The sequence below is a fragment of the Oryx dammah genome, unplaced genomic scaffold (assembly GCF_014754425.2).
Source record: "Oryx dammah isolate SB20612 unplaced genomic scaffold, SCBI_Odam_1.1 HiC_scaffold_14, whole genome shotgun sequence".
In the NCBI taxonomy this organism is placed as follows: Eukaryota; Metazoa; Chordata; class Mammalia; order Artiodactyla; family Bovidae; genus Oryx; species Oryx dammah.
This window is the reverse complement of record NW_024070198.1, coordinates 36,116,931-36,137,523: the sequence shown is the minus strand read 5'-3', so window position 1 is coordinate 36,137,523 and position 20,593 is coordinate 36,116,931. Positions and strand designations below refer to the sequence as shown.

At 38.6% G+C, this 20,593-nt stretch overlaps 1 protein-coding gene across 3 annotated transcripts in view; it reads left to right on the top strand.

Annotated features, from left to right (window-relative positions):
- SHTN1 (shootin 1) overlaps positions 1–20,593 on the top strand; it is a 115,000-nt gene that overhangs the window by 76,522 nt on the left and 17,885 nt on the right. For 2 of the 3 annotated variants that reach the window (XM_040254825.1, XM_040254824.1), the window contains exons 13-16: positions 5,194–5,303; positions 8,566–8,619; positions 13,819–13,939; positions 17,961–18,153. In XM_040254825.1, coding sequence (XP_040110759.1) covers positions 5,194–5,303; positions 8,566–8,619; positions 13,819–13,939; positions 17,961–18,153 — 478 coding nt within the window. The remainder of the gene's footprint in view (positions 1–5,193; positions 5,304–8,565; positions 8,620–13,818; positions 13,940–17,960; positions 18,154–20,593) is intronic. The other variant, XM_040254826.1, reaches the window with a different exon arrangement.

Below are 20,593 nucleotides of genomic sequence, written 5' to 3'. Positions count from 1 at the left end.
CCAGGTGGTAAAGAATCCACCTGCAGTGCAGGAAACCCAGGTTCAATCCCTGGGTCAGGAAGATCCCTGTAGAAGGGAGTGGCTGCCCACTCCAGTATTCTTGCCTGGAGAATCCCATGGACAGAGGATTCTGGCAGGCTACAGTCCATGGGGTCACAAAGAATTGGCCATGACTGAGTGACTGACACTTCACTTTCATTTCTTATTACATGTACCTCACCATATGGTTGACCCTTGCCTGTAAGTTCCCTGTGCGTTCGTTCCTGTCTTTCCTAATCCCAGAATTGTCCTCCTGCCCTCCCTCTACCAATGTGCTATCCTAATCTCCCATCAGATTCCAGGCATATTGCCTGGTGTGTTCCCTGGCTCTTCCTCCTCTTCTCTTATTTATTAGTATTAATAATCCAGAATGAATGGCCTCATTACTATGTGTTGCTATGGCAGTTGGCTTCAAATTTTGTTCCCATAAGGATTTAATGTCCCATCCCAAGATTCTGCTCTGGTGTTCAAGTTATTTCTACATCTCTCCCCCTGAGCAGATTGCAGACTGTTTGAAGGCTCAGTCCTCTCTGCAGCCATCCACAGCTTTCATGCATATTGATTGAATCAAAGTTTAGACTTAGTCTTTTCTTCTTAGCAAGCACCTTGCAGCACCATTACAGACGAAAGCTGTTTGATTGTATCTGTGTGGATTGACTTTTTTGGCTTGCCTCCTGGAGTCCATTGTAATACTGCTAAAAGGTAAATTCTGCTTTGCCAGGGCATTGCAGGATTTAGAAGTCTTGACTTCTGTGATCTGCATGGCAGCCATGTTCATGGATTACTGATTACTGGCTGTAAGTCTTCCCTGACACTTGTAATTAAGATTAAAATTTTGTTTGTTTCAATCTCATTTTGGGAAAACTGTTTAAGTCTTACAGGGTCAGGAAAGCAGTCAGAATAAAATAAATTCCCCTTTTCAATAAATTGAATATTAGCTTATCAAATTAGCAGATCAACCCAGTCAATCATAAAGGAAATCAGTCCTGAATATTCATTGGAAGGACTGATGCTGAAGCTGAAGCTTTAATACTTTGGCCACCTGATGTGAAGAACTGACTCATTAGAAAAGACCCTGATGCTGGGAAAGATTGAAGGCAGGAGGAGAAGGGGACGACAGAGGAGGAGATGGTTGGATGGCATCATCAACTCGACGGACGTGAGTTTGAGCAAGCTCCTGGAGTTGGTGATGGAGAGGGAAGCCTGGCATGCTGCAGTCCATGGGGTCACCAAGAGTCGGACATGACTAGTGACTGAACTGAACTGATGAACCTCAGCAGCACCCTTAAATTTAAAAGTGTTCTGGAACTTACTTACTCCAAGTATTAGAAACCATGCAGTTTTCCTTAAGCAAATGATATTTTATTTACAATTCGTGAAATATGGCAGCATTTTCTCCCTCATCCTTGAGCTATTGACTTGTTACTTAGGGAATCTAAGTAGTTACTTAGACATCTAAGGCACTGCCCAGGAGACTTTTAGACTGGAGCCATCCTAAAATCATACTGCCTTAATGATAGGTACCATATCCATACTTTGTCTGGCAAGGTAGTTGTCTGTAGTGTCTTGTTAATCATTTGCACTAAAAACTGTCATTGAATGAACAGTGATCAAATGCATGATGAATGGATGTAGAACGTCACACACTGGGGTCAGCTGAGACACTTTGGAGTTTGCATTTATAACATAGGAACCAGCAACTGCTGTCACGGTGTTTTCCTGCATTAGCGTCATATTATGGCTTTTACTATACAGTTGGTCTGCTGTTCCATTTTGGAATGGAGAAGCATTTCTTGCTAGGTTATGACTCTTAAAAAGCTTGATTGTAGGAAAGGCCTGTGAAATATTTTAGAAGTAGTCGTAAGATCTCAATACAAGAAAGCATTACATACTTTGCAGTTAATAACTCTAATTTTGATGAGAGTGCATTTATTGAACAGGTTCTGAGATTTGAGAGGTATGCTTGCTCTTTATCGTATTTGATATTTAGGTCACTTAATTTGTTGATATTGTTTTACCTCAGTTTGCTAATCTGTAGAATGGGAATAATAGTTTCAATTTCATGGGATTGTTCTGAGAATTACGAGTCTCACCACACGTAAAATATTTAGAGTAGTGCCCAGAACATAGAAAATACTCAAAATGTTAAGCAGAAAAATACAGACATGGTACCAACCACCATGAAGGGCAGAAGTCCTCATTTGGCAGACTCTTGTGATCATTGTCATTAAGGAAATTTTCTTAACTTTACGATCTTAGGTCAAATCCAAACTTATACAACCATGACGTGTTCTTTAGAAATTTTGTACCTCATGATGACATAAGATTTTTTAAATGCCTTTAAAAAAATGTTATCGAAAGAGAAAAGTAAACTGGTGAAATTTAGAAATTCATTTTAGTTTCCTCTAGGTAGTAACAAAAGGTTTTACTGAGCAATAATGTAGTGGTTTTGTCTGTGAGTCTTTTTTTTTTTTGAAGAACTAACATTTTTCAAGTGGGTCTTAAAATTTAAGCCTCAATTAATTACACGTAGCTTTCTGATCCAAGGCTGACCTTGAAGCACTAACTCAAAGAACATTTGATTTTATTTTCCTGTGGCAGTTCAATAACATTACACCCCTTGTCTTCGTTTGTCCCTTTTCTTTAATCTCCAGTATCCTGCATATTTCTATTGTCCCCCTGATTACATGCTTTTGTGAGACAATTACCAACTGCGTGATTGCAGAAAAGAATTACAAAACATACCATGAGCTCTCTGTAGGTGATTCTTGCAAATTTATTAGCACTGCTTAACAGTTCAGAAGTTCATGTAGATTGCTTTTTGCTAGTTCAAAAACAGGGTTGGTGAGAGAGAGAGCTTGTGTAGCTAACCAAGCCTTGTATTGTGCCTGAGTAGGGAATCTGATCAGAATGATTTCTTTTCCTTAAGACCAATTAAGCCTTTACATTTGAAAAAGACTGAGACATTCAAGCCTGGTTTATCATCTGTACACAATGCAGATAGTGGCACTTCTCTGAATTATCACTATGATTCTGGCAAGCAAAAATAAAAAACTACTTTAAATTCCTGCTATGTTAGATGCTGCAGCAGATCTGAATGGTGTTGACCATAATTCTCCATCTGTCTGCCTTAATTAGTTTTTGTATGGTGCATTTAATTGGGTTTCAATCATTCCTTACAGAGTGCTAATCTGTTTGTAGGCGGTGTTCCCGTTGCCGTGCGGCTCTTCCCAAGTCTTACTCAAAATGGCAGCCTTTCTGAAAATCAAATGTTTTTTGAGGACTTTTTATTTTAATTCCCAGGAATAAATTCCATACCCACACCAGGTGCTTGAATGACAGATCTGGGTCTTACTTCCTCTCTTTCTGAAAAGGGTCAGCAAAAGCACTGTGTGATGTGCAATAGATATTTAGATATTGAATGAGGGAGTTGGTGAATGAGTGAGTGAATGAATGAATTTCTATTCATAGTAATTTTCTTGTCTGTCCCCTTGTTGATGTTCGTGAGCCATCAGCAGAGATGGCCCTAGAATTTACTGCTCAAGGGCGCATAGTTGATCCATCTGCAGCTTTGCCATCCATCCGTTGGTGGATGCGTTCTCACTTTGGTGCCATGTCTCCCATGTTGTCTGGCAAAAGATACGTTTTTGACTTCTAGAACTGTAAAATGCTGTTTGGATACTGAGAAATTTGAATTTCCAGCTTTTCAGTGGCTTATGAGGATGCCCAAACACTATTTGAAATCAGGACTGTGTGAGAAAACCTAGGTTATGTGGTGGATGTAGCTGTGATCCAGTCACTGTGATATTGCAGAATAGAGGATGATGGATCCTTCTGCATTCTCTGTGTCGCTCCCACCCTCCTCTTCCACCAGCCTGGGTAAGAGGAGTAGCTCCTCTGAGTTAGAGGGAAGTCTGCCATGTAGCAGTAAAAGAAGCCATGATTTAGGCCTCCTTAGCACAAAGCCTGACACCACTGTGAATTAGCTGAGGGATATATAAGTAATTGTGATTGCCTACATTTAGAACCCATCCTTTTGAGGTGTAATTATTTCTGCTCAAATAGTAAAACTATGGAGGCCGTGTGAAGCCTGAACTTTTAGCAAGTCCGTCAATAGGTAGATACTTGCTGAGTGTCCACCATATGACTGCCCCACAGTGTGGAGTCCATCAAAGTTGCTAATTGGAGGGTCTTTGTGAGATATTTAAACTTAAATGTAGTGGATGCAATGAGTTAGCTGCAGATAAACACATCTAGAGCTGCATGAATAGTGATAAATGTTCCAAAATGATTCAGTGCTTTTGGTCAAGCTGTCCTGCAAGAGACAAAGTTCGCTATTCTGACCAACAAGTCTTAGTTCATCTCAGTTGCATTGATCTATTTGATACATTTTCCCACAGCTTTATTGTTTTTGCAGCAAAAGAGTAAAAAGGTTAAACTATAGACACTGAATTATTTTTATCAAATTTAATTCCTTAATTGCAGTCATTTCTGTCGGCATGTTCTCTTTCACACTGACAGTTTTAAACGACTTGAAAAGGTGTTTGTTTAAGTGTTTTCTTCCCATGTGATTCCTAAACAAAAGATGACAATTTAAAAATAGATTTTATCTATTTGCTGCTCAAATTCTGACTGTGGATTTCTTCCAACAGGTAAAAAGATCTCTTTGATCCTTTATTTTCTAATGGGCTTTTCGATGATTATTCCTGCTTTTGGGCTAATTTCTTTTACATCGGTTATACTACATATTACAAAAATATCTCTGAGGCAAAGGTGAATGATTATTTGGAGTTAGGTACAAAATTGGATTTTTGAGTACCTGGAGAGATCCAGGTCTATTATTATGTTGACAAAACGGAACAAAATCTACTTTGTTTAACGTAGATGAGCCAGTATTGATTTCCAGGCTAAAAATTAGACCTTAAGTTTTATAACTCTTATTTCTCAAAGCAAACCGCTTATTAAAAGGTTTTTTTATTGAAAACATACTGCTACCTGGGAGCTGTTAACCTTAGTAAATTATTGGTGTTTTGTGACTCTGTCTGAAAAATGACTGTGGTTAATTACATAGTGCAATCTTTCCAAGTCCCCAGAAGCAGGAAGTAGTTGTTTTCTTGTAACATAAGATGATTTACGTGTATGTTTTTTGAATAGCTGAAGAAGTCACAGACCTGAAGCGGCAAGCGGTTGAAGAGATGATGGACAGAATCAAAAAGGGTGTTCATCTCAGACCGGTTAATCAGACAGCTAGGCCCAGTGCAAAGGTATGGAATGACTAGATGCTTTTCCCCCTTGATTCTTTTTTCAAATGTAAAATTTGATGAAAGCTACATCAGAATTGACTGTCAAATCTGAGGTTAAGGATAATGTGTCATAAAAGCAGTTGCTTCCATGAAAGCATGTTTTGGGAGGACTCTGTTTGACTCATGGTAAACCTCGGACGCTCCAGGAAGTATGGGGTTGGCCAGAAAGTTCGTTTGGATTTCCTATAAGCTCTTACGGGAAACCCAGATGAACTTTTGGCCAACCCCAAAGTCCTGTGATTACAGGGTGCTGCCGTCTACTTGAAAGAGACAGTATAATACAACAAATATTTATTGAGTATCTGCTATGTGCCAGGTACTATCTTAGGCACTGGGAATAAAGCAGTGAACAAGAGACAAAGATTCTTGCCTTCCTGGGGCTTCTTTTCAGTGTGTTGAGGATAATAATATCAGAACAGACCTCAGGCAGCTTTTGAAAAATAGGTTTAGAAGATTGTCCTCATTAATTTAACAAACCCACTCCAGGTCACTTCAAGGAGAAACTCATTATAAATCTGTATATTCTAAACTAGACCGCAGTGAGCTCCAGGACTGTGCAAGCACCCAGAGTCTAATTCAGAACTTTTCCCGTCCCCTGTATGTCTGTCCTATTCAAATAGACCCAATCATAGAGCTTTTGACATTTTTCTTGAAAAATGTTTTTTTCTTTCCTCACTCAAATAAGGTATTAGCAAAGTTCTCTTTCCTCTTCCTCTTCTTTTAAACTGAACTTTATGGTTCTTTCTCACTCTCAAGGATGCCCCCTCTTCAGCTGCTTCAGTGTTCTCGAGTGTCATGACTGTTCATTAGAAGTTCTGCTGGGGTTTTAAAGTTGCCTCTTTGTCACCAGCAGACAAGATCGCTGGACAAGGCAGAAATAGCCATGGTGTGGGCAGTCCATGGGGAGGGGGCTGGGCAGAGGGAATGAATATTTCATTCCAAGAGAGGATTTACATCTAGTGCAGCTTCAGCCAGCTATGGAGAGTAATTCAGTCCTATGCTGGTGCTCGGAAAGCGATGAGAAGCTGAGTGTGTAAGCACCCAGCACCGGTGTCTAGTGAGTGAAGACTGTTGTTGGAGTTGGGTACTTGCACCTAAGTCACCCAGCTTCCCAGGCTTCTTCTCCTTGGAATACCATCTGTGACTCACACAGTTGTCAGCAGGGTCAAATGGAATAAAATGTGAAAACACTTTAAAATGCAGGGTCTAAGTAGAACCTTAGAAAGAGAATACATTTTTATGGCTTTCATGTCACAACTATTTGGGAAAGAATAGCAAACCCAAATTATTACTAGAGGATAAATGCAGTGTCATAAAAGAAACAAAATTAGAAAAATATTGGAAACTTCTTAAATCGTAAGCAATCAGTGTTCTGTATGTACTTTCATTTTCAGGATATCACTGTGTTGTTTTTCTTTCATGCCGTGGCTCTTTCAACAGTTACACATTATTTAATGTCAATTCAAAATCTGGAAAACACCTGAACAAGGATCAGTGGACAACTGTTTTTTTTTTTTTTGCTGGTAATCATTAAACTATGTAGATACAGTGCTGAATGACCTGGTCCGTAACCTTTAAAACAAATGGTGACCGCATGCCGCAGTCCACACTTCTTGCCCCAGAACCATCAATGCTCTCCTGGTATGTCACCAGTCGTGAGAGTATGCAGTCCAAGCTTTAGAAAGCTTGTGCAGTCAGAGGGCCACTTGAATGGCATAGCAGCACCTTTGAGTATGCCTGTAGCCAGGGCATTTGTTCAAAAGTTGTAACTTCTCACCAAACAGTTTACCTGCAAGTCAGGCCTGCCTTGAGGATACTCATTTAACTGCATATTACTGAATTCCTTGATGCTGTTGGTGGTGCTGGTGTGGTTAAAATTAGTGTCTTAGAGCTTTTGACTGGCACTGATGGCATGTATACGTCACAGAAAACTGAGGCTCTGAAAATCGGATGCCTTAGTCTAATTTGTACATGATGAGCAAACCACCGCCCCCCTCACTTTTTCTGACTGTACAATTTTAAAAACTTGGAATAGGATCTTATTCTTTTATTACCTTTTGAGAGGAAAGGATTGTAGGTTGCAATGAATCACCTCCCATTTCTTGATGCAAGATTAGCCTGGCCTCTTTTCTAGGAATGAGAGGCCTGAGGGATTCCTTCACTGTGACTTGCAGGATTGCTCTTTACCTCTATCATTTGTGAAAGGAAGTGGTATAAGGAAAATCCGAGATTTTTTTTTTTTTCAGTCTTTTCATTGAGGGCCTCATGAACAAATTTTCCTTCTGTTTAATCAGTTGAGCGGTCCACAGAAACTGTTAGGTATGGTGGGGCAGGCAAGTGTTACCCAGAACTTCATTTCAAATGATTTTATTCAGGGTGTTGCCAGATGAGAGCTGGACTTGTCATCAAGACACCTGCCTCAAATACAGAATTCCTCAAGGTGAAACTTTCCTCATAAAGAAGATGAAGTAGGGACTTCCCCTGGTGGTCCGTGGCTAAGACTCCACACCTCCAATGCAGGGGGCCTGGGTTCAATCCCTGGTCAGGGAGCTAGATCCCACATGCTACAGCTAAGACCTGGCACAGCCAAATAAACAAATAAATATTTTTTTTAAAAAAGATGAAGTGCTTGGACTACACATGCTCTGAGGTCTTTTACTGCTTTGAGAGCCAGTGATGCTAACGTTCTCCTACAATCTGGGTTCTTTGCTGATCCCTGTTACGAAATTCGTGAGACGAGACCTCCCAGGCCTCTGAGCTGGCCTCACCTGGAGCTGATGGAGCTGAGAGGTTTTCTGCCCTGTCACTTGCTTTCTGCTCTGCACTGCTACTTTCCTGGTCCTCACTTGCTGGCTCAAGTCCAGCAGTGAGAGTGGAGCAAAGTTTGTTGTAAAAAGTTCTGAATCATTTGGAATTAAATCTTTGAAATTTAATGTTCACCACATCTTTTCTATATGTGATGATAACAAGAAGGAACAAAACATGTAGACAAATAGTGGCTCGAGTCCTTTTGCTTTGACTAGCGCCTCTAATTTTCTGTTTAACTGCGCCCTTGGGAGCACTAACATGTCTAATATTTTTTCCTAACTGTTAGACATCGACCTCATTATTAAAACATATAGTCAATATAATATAAGTTACCGACACTTTGCCATGTAAAAATCTTTGTTTGGTATTTTAAAACCGAATTACTCAGTTGTTTTTCTTCTTTTTAAAATTGTAGCCGGAATCTGCAAAAGGCTCTGAAAGTGCAGTGAATGAACTCAAAGGAATGCTGGTAAGAACAGATCTCAGTCAGTTAATGGGAAAACGGAAGAATATTTTTAAACTCTATTTTGATGAATAATTGGTTTTGGTATATTTTAGTTCCGTTTACAAGAAGCCTCACTACTTGTGATAGTTTGCTCGATTGTGCTGTGGACTCCTGCCCTGGGGGTGTTAATAATGTGTCAGTACTCTGCTGTTTCTGTTCTGAAAGGATGGGTACACTTCCCTCCAAATCATTGTCTCCTGTTCTTGACCTCCAACCCTTGCCTTGCAGCATGAAGATAAAGTGTCTGGCCAGATGGGAGAATCAGCAGATGCTTACTGATACCAAAAATATAGTATATATATTATAAATATAGTAGATAGATGTATTATAAATATAGTAGATAATCTTATAAGTAAATCTCTATATAGATTATAGTAGATTTATTTATAAGTAAATCTACAATAAGTATAGTAGAAAATAACAGTTGATTGTGTAGTAGTATCTCACATGAATGGCATCTTTGGAGACTGAAAGGAGAATTCTTGGCACCTAGATATAAATCTGAGCTTCTACCCAAATGTGTTAGCATCAGAGTCACAGTCTGCTTCCCTCACAGTTTAAAAAAAGGCATTTGATCATAAATTGGAGAATAAAATAAAAGTTCCTTTCTTTATGTTACTGATTTCATTCTCTGAAAGTAATTCACACCCACTGGAGAACATGCTTAATGCCCATCTCTAGTCATATTTCTTCTTTCCAAAGTCTGAGCTTTTGCCAACAGAATAAATGAATACTGTCCTGTCCAACAGTTTCTGTCAGAGACAAACGCCTCACTTAGAAAATGTTTCAGATGCTAAGAGCTCTATTCTCAGATCCCGTTACAGTCTCAATACCAGTTATTATGCACAGTAAGTCAACAAACATGGGGGCGGAGGTACAGAGCTAATATTCCCATGTTTGTTGTTACTGCGCTAATTATGCATTGCATGCAGACATCCACATAATTGTGGTAAACAAAATTATTTTCATCAAGCATGAAACAGTAGACTTAACTCAGAATGGCTTAATTAGTTTGCTGTAGTTTTTAGGTGAGTGGAATTAGTACTCATGAGAGGTATGCAACACTGGCTTAGTACTGGTGGCCTCCCTGCAGAATAAAGTATTAAAATCTTTGAAAAGCTAGGTGGTTATTATCTAATGGTTTCTTTGGTGAGAACATTTTGTTATCCAGTGTTCTGGTAAGGAGGATGCCCTATGACGTCTTCTTTGTTGTCTCTACATTATACTGTTAATTCTTGTTCATAAAGATGCCCTCAGGGCATTCTGAGGTTCTAGGGTTATAGTTCTGATCCTCAGTGAAAAGGTAAACTGCACTCAGTTTGTTGTTAAAATTAGGTTTATTGGAAAAATCAGTCATCGACATGAGACACGTGATATTTGATTACCCAAGCTATCCCACTTCCTGATAATGCTGGATGGTAGCAAGTTTATTGAATCACAGCATTGCTTTTAAAGGTCATGTTCACTAGACACTCATACTCACCATAGTTTTGTGCCACTTCAAGGAGAGAAATTCATGAACAGATTTTTGTGGAATAATTTGCAAATTATAAAAACTGTCAAAACATCTTTCTTTTCTGCAGGTTGCCCCCATCCTCTTTTGCCCTGGATTTATCATTAGATTTCCCTTCCTTACGTGGTATTAATGTGTATTGCTAACAGCTGTTATTCTTTTCCTTACATTTTTAAGAAGTGGAACTCAAGATGCCCTCCCCTACTTTCCTCTGCCCAAATGGCAACTTTGCACTATCACTATAGAAGTTGTCTTTGAGGGCTGATGGATCACTTGGAGCTCCTAGTCACCTTGAGCCAAGACACCATACAACTTTTTTTAGGACAGAAACAAAGCCGACTCCCCCCCCGCCCCGCCCCATCAGGTGGGGCTCTATTGGTGCTTCCTGCTGGAGTTCAGACTATTAGGAGTTAGTACCAAGCAAAGCACATGAGAAACAAACATGAAAAGAACATGAAAAGTCTGCCGATTGTGGAAAATGAGCACTGGTACCAAGAGATACCAAGAAACCCAGAAGTGCTGGGTTCAGTTCTGTTCCTGAACAGAAACCAAGAATGAGCTCAGTGTGCAGGTGTTTTTGCTGAAATGAAAGTGACCTGAGTTGTAAGCCTACTGCTGAAACTTAGCACATGAGTAGAAAACACATCTCATGTTTCTGTGGAGTTGGAAAACCTCACTCTTTTGTACACTTTTCAGGTCAACTTTTAAAAGTCTCAGTGTTGACTGAACTTACTTTTCCAAGTCTATTTGCACTTAATTTTTAAGGTTGTATAGTCTGTGGATAGAAATATATACAGTTCACTTCTCATAGTCACACAAGGGTTTTAGAAATCTCTGGAGCCACCCCAGCCATTTAAAAGCCACTCTTAAGTGAAAATGATGATTTCCAAAGAATGAATCAGTAGAAATTAATCTGAAAGTCTCCTCTCAAGTTCAGTTGCCTCTAAATCAAAGAGACAAAACCAGCTTTTTAAAAATTCTCTTTTAGGTCTTTTTGAACATTATGAGTTTTTGTCAAATTACTCCCTGACAATTAGATTTGTCAGTTTTATGAACGTTTAACTAACATGAAGATTAACATCACTTACATAACAAATCACTGGCCACTGGCATTAATTTTTGCAAAATCTCCCAGTCAGTAATATGTTAAAGCTGGTAAATGATGAAAGTGGCTTGAAGTAGAAACAGAATACTGTTCTAGAAATTAGAAAAGCCAAGTTCTAGGTTCAGCCCTATTACCCACTTACTGTGGGACCTGGCCCCAAACCCCTAGGGATTCTCTTCTCTGTGAAGTGAAGGAATTGTATGTACCACGTGGTAATTTCTGATTCTCTAATTTTATGATTATAATATAAATAGATAATTAAGACAATCTCAATACTTTATTAGCTGAGCTCCTGGATCATGTCCGTTGAGATCAGTGCAGAAACCTTTCCTCCAGAATTGCCTCCATATTTAAAGTTTGCTCAGATATTAACTGAATCAACCATCTCAGTCAGTGAATGGAGAAAGAAGTTGGGAATTCAGGGATTAGAACTTGGAAAATGGATTCCTTCAAGTATCAGGTGTGATGAGAGGGTAGCTTGCCACAGTCAGGAGTTTGGGGAAATAATGCTTTTATCCAAACAAAAATAGAGAATATTGTGAAAGATAAATTCTTCAATAAAAGATGTCCTTGGACGGTGTATGGGTATGTACATGTACATACACAGACACATAACTTTTTCTTGAATTAACTCCAGCCATTGGAAATAGCATGCAGAATGTCCTTGATATTCAAATAATTTGAATATCAAATTGGATATCACTCATAGTTTTATGAGTGATTTTAATAGTAATGGCCATGAGTTTTACTGTTTACAAATGGTACAACTTTTTAAAAATTTTCAGCACAAATGATTTGGGAATATTTTTTCTAATACATAAAAAAATTTTTATCTAAGTTGGTTTTAGTTCTGTTTTCATTACCTTATCAGTGTCAATCCTGCCTTACTGTATAACTCTTTGATGAGTGGATATAGATCCTCATTAACTGTTAAATAAAATTATCTGATTTTTAAAAATTATAAAATAATTATAGTGTTACATGTAATATGATTTTCCTTTAATGTATTTATGAATTTTTGCAATAAATCAAGAGGAGAAAGAGGTTCTTCCAGAGGGAAAATGTTAGATGCCTGATTAAAATGTGAGCCTTATGTATTTTACATATCAGTTTTGGTTAGCTAGCCAAATAGCAGAAGACTATAATCTCCTAATCTTATCAATTTCCTGTGACAGTAGACTGCTTTTCTGTAACTTTGTGCTGTTAGGTGGAGAAAAACACCTTTGTAAACAAAACAGCATAGTAAATAACCTATATCATGTGAGATTTGCAACTACCTAATTTTACAAGCTACTTTTTCTGTTTTATAGGCTAAAGAAGAAACATGAGTTACCATTTTAGCCAGTAGGATTCTTAGAATCCTTCAGGAAGTTGGCAGGGGGCAGGGAGCAGGATTAAGGCGAACCCACAGTGAGCTGAGATGACAAAGGCTGCTTTCCAACTCTGCCACGAAGTCTGGAAAGTTATACCTGACTTGAGGTTCTGATTTTCTCTGATCAGAAGATTGTGGTTCAACTGGGTTTTTTTGTTTGTTTGTTTTTTAAATCCCCGCTCCCCGACAAGTCTGTGGCACAGCTGAGGAGGGCTATTTTGAAGAAATAGTGGGCATTTCTTAGAAAAGAAAATGGACCACTTGTAGTGGTGGGATGCTCAATCCTTACCCCTTAAATCTGAGAAGTGCATCACCCAGTGCTCTGTACAAACCCTTGACCGGTAATGGGGCCAGAAAACCATAGCTGTCCCTCTGTACTTCCTGGAGGAGGCAGGGCAGGGAAGCACTCCCTGGGTCTCTCTCAGTCCTCTTGGAAGTCAGCACTGCTTTCAGTAGGAGCCTAGCTCTGTGGCGTCCTTGTCTTGTTTTTCCTTCAGCGTCTTCTGGGTCCTAACTGATACATTCCCCGCCTCCTCCGTTCAGCAGTGTGGCATGGCGGTGCCGGCCGTTCCTTGCCTCCCTGTATGATTATGACCTTTCCTCTTGCACAATGAAGTCGTGGTGTGTTCAGTGCAGCACTTCCTTGGGTAAGCCACCGGAGAGCACTTTGTGCCTCCTTTGGCAGCGCGACACCATTATCACCAGGTGTGCAGCCAGGGTCATTCTCTGAAGAATCAGCCACATATTTCAGTGCCGCAAGGATATGGGTTCAGTAACTCGTGGCTGCCATATCAAGATAACCTTCTCAGGTGAGTTCAGTATATCCGTTCTCTTCTCCACGTGGTCGATCAACACACATCAGAATCTTAATCATCAATGTGCAAGTACCTTCCCACCACTGAATTTCATATAGTTAGCCCATCGAGAGGTGTTCTTGTGCCGTTCTTTTGATATGAAAGCTCAACATCTTACATCATCAGTAGCGTCTTCTTAAATGATCCAACACTATGTGTTGTTAAAGATGTGTACATTAAAAATACATACAGAGCAAATTCATTTTTAGTTCCTAATTCCATTCAAATCTGGTAATGTTTTGGTGGTTTGACTTTTATATTCTTTTGTGTATTGTATTAAGACATTAACCTTTTTGTTTTTGTTTTGTTTTCACTTTAGGGGACACTTAACAAATCCACTAGTTCAAGAAGCTTAAAATCCCTTCACATTGAAAACAGTGAAACTGAGTTAGAAAGGATTTTGCGTCGCAGAAAGTTGACAGCAGAAGCAGATAGCAGTAGTAAGCTGGTTTGAATTCTCCACGGCTCTACTCTTCCTCTCTTAAGCATCTTCCTTTCAGTCTCTTTTTAACATAAAATGATCTTTCTAAAATTATTATTAAAATTTTTTTGATGTGAATGAGAAGTAATGGATGGGCAAAGGTACTTAGGAATATCTCATAAGAGCTCTTATGTATTTTTATTTATTGGCATGTTTGTTTAGTTATTTGTAGGGAATAGGGGTTTTATGGATCTGCTTTGCTGAATGCAGGCTGCCCTGTGGTTAAAAACATTCAGGTGGGGCTTTGGTAACAATGTTGAGGGAAGGCTCCCTAACCAGAGGGCATGACTTTAATTCACTGCTTGCCCTACAAGCAAATTGCTCAGTCTCTGTTTCTTCATCTATAAAACGAGAATAATAAAAGCACTACCTCATAGACTTATTTCAAGGATCAAGTCATTACGTTTCAATATATATAAACAGTGCTTAGCACAATGCCTGGGACAAAGCACATAATAACCAGTAATAATAGTAGTAATTACAAATCTGTTACAAATGTAGAGAGATCATCTTTATTTTTCATACCCATTTAGTTTATTGCCTCTGCCTGTGAACCAAGTGAATGAGAAAGTCCAGCTCTATCACCCACTGTAAATGACCATCTGAGCATCTTGAGGTCACAGTTTGCATTGCTGTCATGACACACATGTATGAGACTTTATCATGTGTTCCAGAACTCAGTTTGTATGTCTACAGTTGTTTTTTTTTTTTCCATCAGCTTGATCATGGGAAGTAGCAGGAACCTTTGTGAGGTTTTCCCCCTTGTTGCCAGGAGGCTAGTTTTGAAAAACCACCGTAAACTAATATTAACTGTGACCATAGCTAATGGACTGAATCTTTCAGACGGTGTTAAATCAACTACAATTAGTCTGTCACAACAGCTTATATTTGCATTGCCATCATATCTAGCAGGTTTAAATTGCTAGAATATTAAGGATTGGGGGTTTTGATAATCAAGCTCTAGTTTACATATAGAAAGTGAAAGTGAAAGTCGCTCAGTTGTGTCCAAGTCTTTGCGACCCCATGGACTATACAATCCATGGAATTCTCCAGGCCAGAATACAGGAGTGGGTAGCTTTTCCCTTCTCTAGGGGATCTTCCCAACCGAAGGATCAAACCCAGGTCTCCCTCACTGCAGGCAGATTCTTTACCATCTGAGCCACAAGGGAAGCCCAGTTTGCATAAAGGGATTTACTGAATTGAGTAAATTGGTTCGTTGAACCAGAAGCAGCATAAAACCAGCCAAAACTTTTTTTTTTTTTTCAATAAAAAAGTGAAGCCTTTGTGTCCTCCTTAAAAAAAATTAGCCGTCCAGTTTTTAGTTTGGACTAGAAATTCTGTTAATATCCTATAAGAATTAACAACCTCCACCCCTAGAAAAAATAACCACCCCTCAGGAAAAATAAAGGATACCATAGAAGAGTTTTTGTCTTGACATGTGCTTTACAAGTTTTTACCAGCCTCCACAATGAGCTGTTATTCATTTGCAACTTAATCAGTGCTGTGACTTTTCCAGCATTTCATCCTGAAAGTATTTGTGTAGTAGTCATTCATAGTCTTGATTCATTTTGGGGACTTGGTGAATGCCATTTTAGTGCTCTGTCGTTTACATTTTTTATTTTGCCACTGACCTTTATGTTCCTCCAGAAACATTCTTACTTCACTCTTTTGGTCAAACACGTAGCACTCGCTATTTCAGAGTTAGTTTTCCATGGGAGAAGTGAGGAAACATTTTCATTTTAGTCAGTATGGAAAGCTGAATATTTTAAATGTGGAGAAAAGTAGGAACATATCTTATAGGCATGGTGAGAATCTTTCATTTTATTGATTATATTCCACCAGCATACAGATATTCAAGGTATCATTTGAGGCAAGTTATAATAAGAGATTCAGTAGAATCATTAACATTTAGATAGAGAAATAAGAACTGTGTAATTGGCAGGGTAGAGAGGAAACATACTAAAGGAAGTGGCTTGTAGGTGAGCAGAAATAGTCTTTCGAGTAGCCAAAGCAAAAAAAAAAAGAGGAAACAAACTTCAATCTCTATCACCTAGTAAAAGAAATCATACCATTTTTTTTTTAAACATAGTTCAGATGTTTGAAGGATCAAGCTGGCAGAGGTATTTACTATGTAAATCTTTTTATAAAGGTCATGGAATGAGAAAGTGAAATTCCAGGGGAACAAATAAGGAGCTGAAGTAGCACAGCTGCATGGTGGGAGCGGATCAGAAAATATTTGGACAGCTTAAACAGGATGCAATAATAATGATAATATTAAACATCATCATCATCTTAAGCATTAAGCATTTTTCTTCATATTTTTCTTTTGTATGTAACGAAAATACGAGTTCTGGCTCAGCTCAACCACCCTCCCCACTTTTTAACTGGCTTAGTTGCAGAACAAGCAGCAGGCGTTGGTATATATTCAAAAAACTAGATCTTGCTTTTCTACAAGGACAGATTGTTTAAAGCTACTGGGTGTTGCAGTCAGCAGTTACCCAAGAGCAGAATAGAGCTGCTCTGAAGCAAATCTTGAGCTCACCTTTAGTTGTTAACACTTTTTGCACTCTTTGAAATGGACTTTTTTTTTTTGGACTTTCTTGATCTTTCTGCCCTTTTCTCTTTACTCCTTCATTGCCATGCAACATGAGGCTTGCCACAGGCAGGAGAGAAAGGCCTTTTGACCCAGAATATTCTATAATATAACAAATTTTTCTGCTTCGATGGTATAGAAGAAATCAATGAGAAAGGCAGACAGTGATGCTCTGTGAGCTGAGGCTTTCCACCAGACCAGGGGGGATTAAGTCTAAAGGAGCTGCAGTCACAGAATGGCTGAACAATTTTCTAGCCTCTCTCAAGTTTTCCAAATTAGAACTTCATTTTTGGAGTTCATATGTTACACTGCTGTAATACATGACACATTTATATGCAAATAGAAGAATAAAATTCCAGAGCTTAATATTAGTGATCAAGGATTAGGTAACATTTTGGATTGTACCCACCAGTACTTTTCCATTTTAGGAGACGATATGACTTTGTTTAAGGATAAAGAGACTCCCAAGTTTTGTTTTCTTCTTAGTGACACCTTTCACATTTGTTCTTTAGCTTAATTTTTTAGAAGTTCTGATTTTATTTGTACCTTTGTGACATTTTATAAATTATTTTGTTTTAAAAGAATACCTAAGGATTCCTTCTGAAGTTTCAGGAAAGACATATTAGAATCTTGCTTTGAAAAAGCTGTCTAGGATAGCAAGCATCTTCCTAACAGAAGATAGAAAAAAAAGTAATGATGGAGTTTAGCTTCAATGCCAGAAGTTTCAGATTAATATGCCAATAATTATAGTAACAAGCCCTATTACAGTTTTCTGATCCTATCTAAAAAGAGTAGAAGAGTCCAAAAGGTAAACAGCCAAACTCTTTGCCACTTAATTTTTATAATCCTGTGTCTGTACTTTAACAGGAAGTAAATCCACTTACTTCTCAATCACATTAAAATGAAAATGTTCATAAAAGCTGTTTAATGTTCAGGAAGCCTTCATGAGCCTTTTAGAAACAGCTTTTTGACATCATTCCATTTTCTCTTTAAAATCAGAGCTGAGTTTGGGGAAGAATTAACTCTTGAGAGGCCAAATGATTCAAGTAGGGCTGCCAGAAAGCCATACTCTGTGAGAAGTAAAGACTTGACAATTCCAGTGTTACCAAGGACTCTGGTCAGTTGAGGGAACCATGGCCTGAGATTTTGTAGTTGCTTAAAGGTCTTTACACAGTTTCTCAGCATGGTCCTGCCACCCTGAAAAGCAGTGGTGCCAGCCAAGCAGAGTAGATTTCTAATAGGAAGATTTTCCAGCATGCTCTTGAAATTTTAGCAAGTCTTGGCCTCTTCTCTTCCTGCGGGGATGTTCAGCTAATCTGTTTTTCAGTTCCATATTAATAAGCATCGAACAGAATTATTAAACTTGAGGTATGTGTTTGGTTTTAAGGTCCACCTGGAACATTAGCCACCTCAGAGTCCAAATCCATGCCCGTGTTGGGTTCTGTATCCAGTGTAACAAAAACAGCCTTGAACAAGAAAACTCTGGAGGCAGAATTCAACAGCCCGCCCCCCCCAACACCTGAGCCAGGTGAAGGGTCGTGTAAATGGGAAGGATGCTCAAGTTCCAAGGTTACATTTCAGTAAGTAATGATGCTCTTTACTAAGTAGTATGTAGAAGAAATCTGTGATGACTAATTTGTGTGCTACTTTGCTTTGTTTCTCTTTTAGAGAGCTTTTGATTTGGTTAGCCAATAGATACTCTTCTTCCTCTGTTTGATGAGCCAACTTTTGATTCTAGGCTCCTAGCTTTAGAGGTCTAATGCTGATGCCAAGCAAATATGTATAAAGAGAAGTCCATCCCTAACTGGTTTGGTAATCTGATTCTTCTTCTGCACAAAGAATTGACTTGGATGATCCTTATTCAGCATCAGAAGACATTTAATCATTCTTTCAAGATTAAATACTTAGATCATTCCTCTTAATGGTTCATGAGTGGCCAGAGAAGATACTAGATCTTTCAGAAGATACTAGGTCTTCAAAGTTACTTTGAAGGGTACGTTTTTACAACCTTATTTTCTGATTCTCAATTAAAGACGTACCTTAATATTGCTCTGTCCTGAGATTGAAGACATGCTATGTAAAGAGTTACCTGGCTTGAAAGTGGCACTTTGATTGTTAAAGAGTTAATCCTGCTATTGAATGTGTTTCAGACAGTTCTGGTGGAAGATCAATTTGTTTTATAACAATGGCATGCTCTTTTTGAAATTAGTCTAGTTTTGCTTTAGTTCTCTTGCCAGGATGTCAGCTGGTTTGTCACACAAAGAAAAGGAAGAGGTGAGACAAATCAGATCAGCGAATATTGTAATCACGGTTAATTAAACCTCTGATTTCCTGTTCTATCGGGAAAGAAAGAACCCCCCTTTTTTTGTAACTCTACCTGTCTTAGTTTTAAGGTGAAGCCTGGACAAATGAAGTTGAAATTCAGTTTAGATCTATTTTTGCCAGTGGGTATTTTCTTCCAGTCTTGTATTTTTCTTATTGGTACTATTAACTTTTTTTCCCCTTCTTTTGGAATGAATGACCTTCTTTGCTGATTTACAGTTTTATCTAATTTCATTGTGTTTAAAAGTACATTTTCTCCTGCAGTCATGCATTTCCTTCTTTTGACGGGAGTCATTTGAACAGTTCTAACAGAAAGATGATCTATATTCATTCTTCATCTTTCCTATTACATTTGTTTAGCACCTAATTTGACATCAGCAGTCTGGCTACATTTGAACCAATATCCAGACACAAAAGCAATTTGGCTGAGACAAGTTAGTTTCTGAGAAATGCTTCAGTGTGTGTGTGTGTGTGTATAGATTTTTTTTTCCTTTACCATTTTACACGGATAATCTTAATCAGAAAATACTGCAACTCCTTCCTCCTTTTGTCTGCCTTTTATTCTCCAAAAGTAAGTGGAAATTACATTTCCAAGAAAGGAAATGAAATAATTGCAGGCCCAAGGTCTGCAAAATGTGTGCTGAATTGACAGTGAAAAGGATCCATGTGTTGACAGACACAGTTGTTAGACACCATAAAGGCCTATGTGAAGCTCAATTTATTTCTCATCTTGCTTGTTCAATGACTGCTTAAGAGACACGTTTCAATTTAATTTATCTACTTAAAGCACTAATACAAATACTCAGTGCTGCTATATTAACTTTTAAACTTTGTAACCTAACGCTTGATTATTCAGTTCTTGACATGCTTTAGCTGAAATAACCAACGCCATGCATTTCCATATTGACAGCCATTTAGCAAAGAAGAATGGCTTTCTGAAAAATGTGTTTCTTAAGTACAATCATCCAAATCAATCCAAGTATCTTGTGTATGTCCATGGTAATTATTCACTTCCCAAACAGATGCACTTCTAATCATTTGTGTTTAAACCTAGCTTTTTAATGAGTAAAAGAAGTTTAACTTGGTGTAGTTGGATGCGAGCTTGAAAAGTAAAAAACCCTTGTGATTTCTCAGGATCTCCTGAAAGTGGTTTAGCTACCGGGAATGGGAAGGGTTATTTCTGGCTGGCTTTGACCAATAGTTTCACTTTGTTACATAGGTTCACTCTATTATACTAGGCATAAGGTAGAGGCAACAACATTGTCTTACCTCACAGATCTGAATTGTCACTTTGAAGTGAGATCAGCAGTTAAAGGACTTCCCTGGTGGCTCAGCTATAAAGAATCCACCTGCAATTCAGGACATGCAGGAGAAGCAGGTTCAGTCCCTGGGTCAGGAAGATCAGAAGAAGGAAATGGCAATCCACTCCAGTATTCTTGCCTGGACAGAGGAGCCTGGCAGGCTACAGTCCATGGGGTCACAAAAGAGTCAGACACAACTTAGCAACTAAAAAACAAAAAAAACAATGGCACCATTATCTTGAGCTGTGGCAACACCACCGTAGTGTATTTCAGGTGAGTGGCTTTATTGTCTCTTGACAGGTAATCAAGGTCAAGTGAAAGTGTCAGTCGCTCAGCAGTGTCAAGGTCAAGGGAGGATACCAATCACAGTAGCCTCTAATATATAACATTATTTTTT